Source organism: Genypterus blacodes, unplaced genomic scaffold (genome assembly GCF_046128005.1).
Source record: "Genypterus blacodes isolate CSIRO-AG114 ecotype Tasmania unplaced genomic scaffold, CSIRO-AGI_Gbla_v1 ptg000108l_1, whole genome shotgun sequence".
NCBI lineage: Eukaryota > Metazoa > Chordata > Actinopteri > Ophidiiformes > Ophidiidae > Genypterus > Genypterus blacodes.
In genome coordinates, this window is record NW_027466912.1 from 603,726 (window position 1) to 615,335 (window position 11,610).

At 38.7% G+C, this 11,610-nt stretch overlaps 2 protein-coding genes across 5 annotated transcripts; one reads left to right on the top strand and one right to left on the bottom strand.

Annotated features, from left to right (window-relative positions):
- Nucleotides 1-467: 467 nt before the first annotated feature.
- Nucleotides 468-6,794, bottom strand: cox15 (cytochrome c oxidase assembly factor COX15). 2 transcript variants are annotated; one of them, XM_076160888.1, is made up of 9 exons: nucleotides 6,647-6,794; nucleotides 4,999-5,186; nucleotides 4,782-4,904; nucleotides 4,357-4,543; nucleotides 4,079-4,246; nucleotides 3,897-3,978; nucleotides 3,316-3,470; nucleotides 3,118-3,231; nucleotides 468-2,351 (listed from the first exon to the last, which is right to left on the bottom strand). In XM_076160888.1, the coding sequence occupies exons 1-9, from the start codon at nucleotides 6,710-6,712 to the stop codon at nucleotides 2,220-2,222; spliced, it is 1,215 nt and encodes a 404-aa protein (XP_076017003.1). In that variant the 5' UTR covers nucleotides 6,713-6,794; the 3' UTR covers nucleotides 468-2,219. The 2 variants fall into 2 exon arrangements, with proteins under 2 accessions (XP_076017003.1, XP_076017002.1); XM_076160887.1 differs by having other exon boundaries at nucleotides 4,999-5,189.
- Nucleotides 6,795-7,059: 265 nt separating this feature from the next.
- On the top strand, nucleotides 7,060-9,505 carry cutc (cutC copper transporter homolog (E. coli)). 3 transcript variants are annotated; one of them, XM_076160874.1, is made up of 9 exons: nucleotides 7,060-7,157; nucleotides 7,242-7,305; nucleotides 7,489-7,548; nucleotides 7,659-7,868; nucleotides 8,146-8,181; nucleotides 8,516-8,649; nucleotides 8,900-8,927; nucleotides 9,010-9,115; nucleotides 9,214-9,504. In XM_076160874.1, exons 1-9 carry the CDS (start codon nucleotides 7,098-7,100, stop codon nucleotides 9,323-9,325), a joined length of 810 nt encoding a protein of 269 aa, XP_076016989.1. In that variant the 5' UTR covers nucleotides 7,060-7,097; the 3' UTR covers nucleotides 9,326-9,504. The 3 variants fall into 3 exon arrangements, with proteins under 3 accessions (XP_076016989.1, XP_076016992.1, XP_076016990.1); XM_076160875.1 differs by having other exon boundaries at nucleotides 7,069-7,158; nucleotides 7,246-7,305; nucleotides 9,214-9,505; XM_076160877.1 differs by lacking the exon at nucleotides 7,242-7,305 and having other exon boundaries at nucleotides 7,062-7,158.
- The last annotated feature ends 2,105 nt before the right edge of the window (nucleotides 9,506-11,610 follow it).

The following is an 11,610-nucleotide window of genomic DNA, read 5'->3' on the forward strand; positions in this document are numbered from 1 at the left end:
TAAAGAAAGTGAACAAAGATAGTGTACAGGCAGAGAGAAAAGCAACTCCATGTGTTCTATCTGTCTGTCGGTCTGTCTGCCTGTTTCCGACCTCTGATGGGCAGTTGAACAATAGCCTGTATTATTTCCATCTGCTTTATGTCCATTGCAATATTTTGTTTACCTGCACCATTGAAACTCATACCTTGGAATTCATGTTGGCTTCAGGGCAAACACATGTATTACACTACTATACCAATGAAAAAAGAAGAACTTAAAACAAAACAAAAAACCCAAGCAGATATGATACAACTGAGGGGATGTGGGACTGGATGTAAAAAAAAAATAGGAAACAGATGGCAGTTCAAATGTGTTTCTAAACATTGGAGCTAAAACTATAACAAGAAATGTACAAAGCATTATACAATTATACATATTTCTATATACAGAAATTATTACAAATAAAATTATCAATAAAAAATCAAGTCTGAAGTCAAGATTCAAGAGTTTATTGTCATTTGCACAGAAGAACACAGGGTTATACTGTACATTGAAATTCTTTGTGACGAGACGTCAGCAGCAGCATATAGAGGATGAAATTGACAGTGCAAAAATTGAAATTTGGTTTAGTGCAATTGAATTTAGTGCAAAAAGTTTTTTTTATGGAAATGGAAGCAGAAAGCAGACCAGACTGAATAGCAGCAGAATAAAGTATATATATACAGACTAAAAATAAATGTTTACAGACTAGGCTCTCTCGGATGACGAGGAAAAACTCCAGAGAAAACCTTAATGAATACTAAGGGTTTCTCTGGACTCTGGGGGTCTGGGGGTCAGAGGGTGGTGGACACACTAGGGCGTCCCTCCGGGCGAGAAGCCCTCTGTCGTTGAGAAATGTATCTTAAATATGTTCAGTTAGCTCACCTCTCAAGGCTGTTCTACTTTCAATAGAAATATTCTGTTAATGTTTTCTGACCTATTTGTTTTGTAACCACTCGAGTCAGGATTGCAAGCTTGTGACACCAATAACATAATCAAATCATACAGAAAGCCCCACTGCTTGTGTTTCTCTCAGCTATCCATGGCACAAGCTCTTCTGTTGACCATTGTTAGTTGAAAGGTTTCTATTTACATTTGAAGACTACTGTTTGTGTTTCACAAACAGTAGTCTTCCTTAATATGCTCTGCATGAATCAGGTTAATTTTTTGTAAAAAAAAAAAAAATTTGTAAAAAAAAATCCTTTTTGTCTAGATTGCACAAATCAATTAATACATAATTATTACACACCCCTATAGTACAACAAATTATGCCTATTAAGTCTGTCTGTCTGTCTACCTATCTATTCATATATCCACACAGCCGCATGCACGGCCACCTACACATGCACACACGCACATGGACACACACAGTTACAAAGTTAGAGTACTTTGTTAAAGTGAGATAGTGTAGCAGAAGAAGACTTCCATTAAGTAAGTGTATATGGCCTGTGGTTCCGAGCCAAACACAAACAAACAAAAAGTCAGTCATTTAAAAAAATATATTGTTAAAGTCAGACAATTTAGATTTCTAAATATACAGAACAAATACAGTACAATTCTGTACTCCAATTTTTTTACGATTCAAAATTCAATGATACATAATTAGACATATCATATAGCTACATTTGGTTCAAGGCAGGCAGCCTGATGGCATTATGCAAGAAAGTAACCACACAGTTTAATTTGTTTTCTACATTCCGGTCAGTTCACTTCAACAGTAGCTCAACCTGTTTCCAGCTCCATCATAAATTTATTATAGTGGAAATCTAGAAAAAGAGTTTTTCATGTTTTGGTGCAAGATTATAGACTAGAAATACAGGCATTTTGGACCACTTGGAGCCAACTCTGATGGGTTCTGATTAAATTTTTCAAAGTAGTTGACTTTCCACACAGAAGTGTCAGATCAATTAAAACAATATTACAAATACAATTTTGCCATGTTCAACCCAAGAGGTATGAGCTCTGATAAACTGTCTTCCAGCTTTATTAAGCATGTCATCATTGAAGACACATTCTAAATGTATTTTTATAGTTTTTAATCAACATCACAAGAATACCATATTAATATTCACAGAATAGGTTAGAGGCTGGCAGGGCCTTCCAAACTATTTCACTTTTGCATGATTAATGTCTCATTATCACTGAACACTGCAGGCTCTCAAAAGCTTGAGGGATTGCTTTTTCTGTAAGGTAGGCGGCGTCTACTTGGGGACCCTGCGGAGCTCTGCCAGGACCCAAGTGGCCAGTGACAACAGAGCCACAGAGCCAGACTGATGTATTGCTGCCAGTGGAGTGGGTACGTACAGCAGCAAGGTGCTGATACCGAGGGCAACCTAAAAAGCACAAAAACAGAATTTGACAAATCACATATACTTACTACATTTACAAGCACATAGTAACGAGGTCTATAGTAAGTCTAACAGTAGACTGAACAAAGATAAGGTAAGGTATGATCTGTGTTCCTAAGTAGTCCATCCTCCTATTTAGATAGATACTGTATTGATCCCAAACTGGGAAATTGTTCTGTCACAGCAGCATTACAGTAAAACATGCTAGCAACAAATAAAAGCACAACACACACAGTAGTTAATAAAAGTTAACATGTAGGCTTCTTTAAGTATAACCATTTGACTCGACTTACCCCTAATTCACTCATGTGTATGCAGCAACTCATCTGAGCAACAGAAAAAACACAACGACACAAACGCTTTGTCTGTGGTAGCTACCTTCCTAGCTAACTAAAAGTACCATATAGCGATAATAACACAAATATTTCACTTTGTGTGTAATGAATCTAAAAAATATGAGTTTCACTTTTTGAATTGAATTACTGAAATAAATGAACTTTTCCACAATATTCTAATTTATTGCGCTGCACCTGTAGTATGAGAAAGTGCCACAAAATGTTGTGAAAAATGTATGCCTTTACATGTCCATTTACACTCTAAATCTTCTGGCCAATCAAGGCCTGGGCCAACTCTTTTAGCCACAATATGCTAAGACTAACTTGGTGCAATGTCTTGTTCAGAGAGATATCAGACCATTTCTGTGCATGTTAACGTAGCTACTGAACAGCTGTGCCTCTGACTGAACATTTACCTGTCCATAAGCCATTGCTGCAAGGAGGCTGATGGCGATCTTTGTTCTTCTAGGCAACACCGTCCTCCTTGAGAACAGATACAGGCCCGTAATAGCTACCAAAGAGGAAATTGCCTGGGAAAAGAGAGACAATACTTCATTTTGATTCAAATGTAGAAATGTTGCCAATAACATTTAGAATTTATGGTGATGACAAACCAAAATTCTGTGGTCTAACTGCACAGTAGTGGGATTTTCAAAGACATTCTTTAGGGCAGGGGAAAAAGCCAGAACATCATCAGGAATCCACCGATCTCCCATTTTAGGAAATGAGTTATACACCAGACCAGCATCCAATCCAGCAACAAAAGCACCTATAAACAACAATGATGGTTAGATATGGATCTGCATATTGATTTTTAATCTATATCATTTTCTGGTCTGTATTATTATTACTATTCTATACACTGTAAATATTAGGTATGTAAATTTAAGTATTTCTTTCAACTCTGTGCCAAAAATACCAAATACCAAAAATTAAAAATAATCTGCCTAGAGAAATGCTAAAAAAAAGGCCCCTTCTCATTTAATGAGTATCTTTTTGTGTAGTTTCCAGAAAGTACCTCCACATGCTGAGTAGATGAAAATGCACATCTAGGGACAATCAATGCCAATTATCTTAGGCTGTAAATGCCATTATATGTCCATTATTCAATGAATTTTTTTTATAGTACTCTTTAAATACTGAAAAATAAAAAGTGGTGATCCTGAAGTGTATTTCATATTAATGTTGGTCGTACCTGAAAGAGCAGTGAGGAAGATCAGACCACCAGTTCCCTTGGCAAACGACCTGAGCTGAATAAGACGAGTAGTCTCTGCCATCTGAGAAATCAGTCATGAATTTTAAGAAAACTGCAGCAAAGCCAACCCATACATATGTGGACTTATTGTTTGGTCAGGTGGAGAGAAACAGACTCAGTACCTTGTGGGGCTGCAACAAAAGAGTAAGGCCAGTCCAGAGGCTGGCACAGTACAGCACCAAGGCAGAACCAAGATGAGCAGACAGTCGATACTGGCTGACCCGAGGAATATCATAAGACTCTGGCTTCTCCTCCAGTCCACTCTTCACCATGTACCAACCCAGAAGGCCCTGAGAGGTAGGAAATTACACATAAGGGCATCAGGTAACAATTCACTTCTCATGATGTTCATCCATCACTTCATACTGTATGGACATTAGAGTGGAGTATAGTGACTCACCTGGAAGAAGACAAATCCACAAAGACCCAACACTCTTCCTTTCATTGAGCTGGTGAAATACCCTTTCCTCCAGAAGTAGACGGTGGGGATGATGTAAGCCAGCCCAACAAGCCTGCCCCACATACGATGGCCCCACTCCATGTAGAAGATGAATTTAAATTCGGGCAGAGTCATGTCATGATTCATTCTGTGAGTGCACAATAACATATGATCTGAGCTGTGAAGATCAAAAATACACAGCTATACACATACACGATTGTCGGAGCAAAAGTCATTTCATGTGGCCCCACACTGTATGGTTATGAGTGCAACTGTGCTGAGATGTCAAATGAAGCTCTTTGAGTCCTCAATTACAAATGTGCATCTATTGCCCTGGTTAATGTACAGGTATATGTCTGCCAGGATGAGAAATTTAAAAGTCTCACATTTTGAATTCTGGAAACTGTTGGTACTTGGAAAACTCAGCTTCCCACTCTGCTTGTGTCTGCGGGGGCTTCATCTCTCTCACGAGGTGCCAGTCAACCATGGACAGCCCTGATTCCGTTAGCCTAGTTGAAAACAGACGCTATCAACATAACTTTTTACACAAGGAAGAAAATTGCATCACACACTCAGACAAAAATCCGACTGGAGTCACTTTACCTTGTGACACCTCCCAGGACAACAGCCCCGACAACCAGCCCACTGCAGCCAAGTAACCATCGACCTACTGTGCGATTTGTGGCTATATTAGGAACTGTAAGTGCTGCTGGGCTGAAGGATGCTCCTGCTTCAGCTGTGACAGTGTTGTGAGCTTTCCTGATAAGCCACTTGCGCAGCTGGGGACTCCTCTGCTGTTAAAGAAAGGAAGTGGTTAAATAGTCACATCGGGAATGTTAAGAGGCTAACAGATTTTTTTTCATATCACATTATTATTCCATATATTTGAACAATGTATACAGAGATCAATAAGACCAAGAAGGAACAAAAAGAACCTGTATACAAAAAGTATCACATAGTCTTTTGAAGTCATGTAGTGTCCAAGTTCAGAGAAGCTGAGTGTGTGAAAACTTCAGTAACATCCGACACAGTCCGTTTCGTTTCAAACTGTTCTGACAACAGTTTGAAATGTATTCAGGTGGACACGGCAACAGTTGGGGATTAAAAGGTGCTATCAAATGTTTGTAGGTTGTTTGAGGGGTTTCCGATACTGAGATAGTGAGGATTTTGTCGTGATGGCCAAAATAAGCTTTCAACTGTCAACAATCACAAATTTTGCAGCTTCATTGGCACAATGAACTAGTGCACTGCTTCATGCACCATTGGTCATGTGGCATGTACATACAGCTCCAAAACATTGGTTTGTACTGCACTGCACCAGACCTGGGAAACACGCCAGAGGAGCTTCAGTATCAGACCTAACATCACATTTGTGACAGATCGGACTGACACAGGCACATTGTTGAATAGGCTACATAGGACACATTCACTCATACAGTTGCATTGATACCCATATAAACATTTATAGATAAAGATAAATATACATCGATAGAATAACCAGACAATTAATTACAAATGATAGATAGATACATTATGGTACGTAGAGGAATTAAGATACAATGGTTCAAGGGAGTACATTGACCCACCAACAAAGAACAAAAGAATCAGCTCACAAGAAGGCTCTGAGGTTTTGAAAACAGCAACACAATTGCAATCAAGAGCTGCTGCCGGAAGATGTCAAATTTAAGAGAGAGGTTTAGGGATGATAAAGCACAAAAGTGTCGAATCTTTTCAAAGCCTTGAAATTGCAATCGATAGCAAAATCGATCGATCAGCTATATATAATCAGAAAACCCCATCCTTTTCTTATATGTATATCTCAACTGCAGTCTGAGAAAATTAACACAAAAAGGTTTTAAATCTAGGCATATTGAAATTAGATGAATGACGCTTTAATTTCCAATGTTACTACACACTGTACATACATTAAATCCATATATTTTCCAAATCTAGCTTATACCTGGAATGAATAATGTTTAATAGGCTTAGGCTAACAGTTACCGAAACCGGAGAACGTGCCTGCCGAGCGTTAAAGAGGCGGAAGTTGAATCGTTCAAATTAACTTCGAAATAAATGCCTTGAGTTAAATGGCAGCTCTTTTGAAATATCTGCTGAATTAGTTATTAGACACCATGTGACAAAGAACATGAACTAAAATTCGACTGGACATTCGCGACCTTCTCAATGTCTAACATTTCGTGGCTAGATTGCCCATTTCCTAGCTATTGCCCATGTTAGCGAGCATACTCACGGCGCTGTGCTGTGATCCATGTCTGCATCCACAAAAGACCGCGGTCCGTAATGAAGATAATAACATATTTTCTGTCCCACTGACTTCTGATGTAAGGCAGCTCTTAAAGATTCCTTACACAACCGTGTTCGTGCAGGCGGCCATACAATTCAACTTTGACCCTTCTGACGTCACAACAACTCAAATATGTAAAAATAAATGAATCGGAGTAGTATTGTATCACAGGTATAATTCTTTAACAAATGTAACACACGAAATCTAATTTTATTTATTTTCAAATTTTTTATTTAGTTTAATTACTTTGAACCGTCCAGGCGTTTTAATTGTGTTTTGTTGCTCTGACTGTCCCGCACGGGCGGTCGCGTCTCTTCAAGCAGCTGTATAGTGTAGCCCGGCAAACCCCGGAAATAAAATTCAACTCAGCGGAAAACAACTTATCAACAACATTCACATGAAGCACTTCCATTCGTACGAAGGCGAGTCCATGAATCGATCAGAAGGGGACATTACAGGTAAATGTAGACGCTAATGCTGTTGTTGCTGTATGTGGGAAAAGAGATTTTAAATTAATCCCTCTCTCCCTCTCTGCATGGCTGGAGGCTTTTTGATGGAGGTTTGTGTGGACTCGGTGGAGTCCGCTGTAAATGCTGAAATAGGAGGTTGGTTCAGTAGAGTTATACATAGGATCCATGCAAAGGAACTTCTGGCTTTGTTGTACTTTGTAGGATACATTTGTTGTTGGTTTTGATCTTGTGGGATTTGTTGACCTAATAAAAAAAGATTCAGATTGATATTGATTTAATGACGATGAAAGTGATGTCTGGGAATGTCTTTCTGAACAGGAGCAGGCCGGCTTGAACTGTGCTCTAGTCTCCTCGAAGGAGGGCTGACTCCCAGTCTAGGTAAGCAGAGCTCTGTATGGAGCTCTAAGACGAGTAATAAAGTATCTTAGTATCTTGTGGATGTCAACTGCTGCAGCCAAACAGGGACACCATTGTTTGCTTTGGTACAGGTCTGCTGCAGGTAGTGAAGCAGTATGTCAAAATTCCAGTCTATGTGATGATACGCCCTCGTGGAGGTGATTTCCTGTACTCTGACCAAGAAGCGGAGGTGATGCAGAAGGACATAGAGCTGATGAAAAGCTATGGGGCTGATGGACTTGTGTTTGGAGCCCTGACAAAGGATGGACAGGTGGATGCAGATCTTTGCATGGAATTACTGGGTAACATGTGCATGTAAAAATGTATATTTGTTTAAAATGAAAGCTATAAAAGGGACCAGTGCAGCTCAATATACAATTTGTTACATTTTATCGGAATAGCATTTGTGTGCAGTGCTTATCGTGAGAAATGAGATTCATGGATTCATGAAAATGTGTTCCAATTTTCAGTCTAACTGGCAATTAAAAGGTTACAAAAAGTGTAAAATTCAGCTTCATGATTCCTCCAGATACTGTGCTAAAGTTGTACTGTTCCTTATAGTTGGTCTTGTTGTTACAGCTGCCTCTCGACCTCTGCCGGTCACATTCCACCGAGGTAACATTTAAATTTGAGTTTGAGTAGCTCAGTGGTTCCCAAACATTTTGTGCAGGGCCCCCCTTTTGTAGATAAGATATTTTGCCACTCTTAGTTCGTTTTCAATTATGTCCAGCTTCAACTACAGGTTGAAGCTGGACATTGTTGCAGTAAAAACACGATAAAAGTGCATACAAATACATGGAGCAATGTTGTTATCTGGACGCTCATTCTCCTGGTGCGATACGAAAAAGTAAATGCAATAGCTCTGCTGTTCACTTTGGGAACCACTGGAGCTTATATCACTTAAAAACAGTCTCTTAAGTACCTATGATTAATTAATATAATATTGCAGCTTTCGATATGATCCATGAACCAGTGGTTGCTCTGGAGACTGTGATATCACTAGGCTTCCACCGTTTATTGACCAGTGGCTGTGACAGCTCTGCTTTGGAAGGACTACCTCTTATTAAACGACTCATCGATCAAGTATGTACCTTTTATTGCTTACTGTTTGTGTGTGTATCTGCAGTATACTCAGTGTGAGTATGTGTGTGTTTATTTATATATATATATATATATATATATATATATATATATATATATATATATGTATATATATATGTATATATATATATGTATATATATATGTATATATATATATATATATATATATATATATATGTATGTGTGTGTGTGTATGTCTTTCTACCATTCTCCCATCTGTTTTTGCAAACAGGCTAAAGGCAGAATTACCATCATGCCAGGTTAGTACCTACTTTTTCTGCTGCATTTAGTCAAGACTCTTAGTATATGTTTTTTTGTGATGTAGCTTTCTCTTGAATATAGGTGGGGGCATCACACAGAGGAACCTGCAAAGAATTTTAGAGGGATCAGGGGCTCTGGAATTCCACTGCTCTGCCCGCTCAAGTAGGGATTCTGCTATGAAGTTCAGGTCTGTTCAAAACCATCCAGACAATATTATGGAAAAATGTAACTTTTTCGCCAACACCGTTTTTGTTAAATTCATCATAATGCTGTTTTCATGTACAGGAACACCTGTGTGACAATGGGAGCTTCTTTCTCAGCTCCTGAATATGGCCTGAAGGTGGCAGATGTGAGCAAAGTCCGCACTCTAAATGACATTGCCAAAAATACCTTGTGAGTGGATATTGGGAAATCATGACTAAGAGACATCTTAAATAGCAAGGCATCATAATTCACAAATGCTACCATGTTTGATCAATAAAGGTTTTAAAAGCCTGAAAACGAATGCATTTTTTGGAATTAACGCAAGATATCGTGTGTGCGCGTGTGTGTGTGCGTGCGGAAGAAAGATACCTATAATTCATGTAAATCAGGGGTTGCCAACACGTTGCTCGCGAGCTACTCAGAACTGGGTAGCTCGCAAACGACGTGGGCTTGGTTTCATAGACCTGGTCGCTTGTTTGCTCTGCAAGATCTGGCAACACCGAATGCAGGCTTTTCCAGCTGTAGTTTCATCATCTGACATCCATCCATGTCAAGTCTAGTCAAGTCTTTATTTCTATAGCCCAATGTCACATACAGTACAATGTCTCAAAGGGCTTTAAGGCCCACAACATCAGGAAACTTTCCTCCAAAGTATTTGACAATAAGGAATTCACATTTTTTGTTAACATATCCAATGAGACCTCATTAGGATTTAGAGAATTTAGAGTTTGTGGTAGTTCCTCAGCAAGCTGTGTAAAGAGAGGGTTTACAATTCATCTGAGAAAAGCATTCGACTTGTCTTTGTTGCAAATCAGCGCATCAAAGCGAAACACAAAGAGGGAATGATCTGTTAACATGGGCAAAGTGAAATAAGAAAACTAAAACCATGAAGCGAACCAGGCTGTGTACTGTCACGTTAATTAAGTCAAAGGGATGACAAATGAGAGCGATAACCACAGCCAGCTAAGGATATGTAGAAATTACATAATAATTTAACCACCCAGGTTTAGACAAACTCGTAGGTACATGAATGTTTGGTAAATTAATGTTTTAGTCTTGTATTATGATGTTGTCCGCATGAGTCACCGTGTCTATGATAACAAAGTGGAGAATTCCTCTGGGAACTTTGTGTGAGCTAGACGGTAGATGAGTGCAATACAAATGGAGAATGGTTTGCCTTTCCTTAGAGGGCGCTGGGTTAAAAATGAAACTTTAAAGACGAGAAGTCTGTACTGCCCCAACTTTGGTTGGGAGACTGGTTAAATAGAAAGCTGTACACCACCACCTTTTATTGAGGTTTGTCCAGCATGAGCATGAGTAAAGTTAAGAGGAGAAGCCTTGTTTAATGTCATAAAGTCATCATCTTTCAGCCATGTTTCACAGAGACCAAGCAGATCCAGGCTATGCTCTTAGATCAAATTTTGATTAGTAGTGACTTGCTAGCTAGAGATTTATTAATAAGATCCAAATTCAGGTGATGACTTCAACTTCCTGTCTGTTATTAAACAACACTATTGGCTGTAATAAGGGTTACATGTACAACATCATGCAATTCACTCTTTGACTACTTACTTGATTACTTAAATGGAATAATTAACCACCGCGTATTCACTGCACAGTCAATCAGTTTCAGGCCTGTCAGTTAGATTAAGACTCATTGAACACATACTCCAAAGCCACTATGGTGTAATTACAGCACAACTAATATATTACAACACGTTAGTCTGACTCATATTGCTACTCATTCAATTTATTGTTTTATGGTTGTTTATCACAGTCACTCTCACGCATAGCTTTACAAGAAAGGATAAGTGTGGATTATTGTGTTGATGGTTTACTCGGTTTTGTGCCGAAGCAATTACAACATCAGCTGATTATTGAAGTGCCAATCATTTTTGAAAATGTACTGTTCTTCCCTCTGAAATGTCAATCACTGCTTTACTATATTGCATATCATTGTAAACTGAATACCTTTGAGTCTTTAGACATTATTTTAATTAGACATAAGAAGACGTGACTGTAGATCAAACTGTAACAAACTTACACTTATTTTTTATTAAAAAATCCCCACTTCCTAAACCCATTGACTAACATTAATTCTGCCTTTCAAGTAATGTATTTTTCTCAGTAATAGCAGTCAAAAAATTTCATTCACTTACATTGCTGACAGTCATTTATCTTATGTGAATTTGGAAAAAAAATCTCAGCTAAGAGAGAGTTGAGTTGTCCAATTAAGGAGGAACTGGAAACAAACAGGAAAAGGGTATAATAACCCCCTCCCCCCTCCCAAACACACTTCCTTTTTGGTGAAGTATCCCCCTAACACAAGGAAGTGAACCAAGGGATGACTTTGCAAGTTCTGTTGTCTCTGTATTTACCTACTTGCAATCTCTGCCTGTGGTGTTGGACTTTAGACATCCGAGTGTTGAAGAGAGCTGGGTTCCCCTGTGTCATTCTGTGACACTTTAACCTTCTACC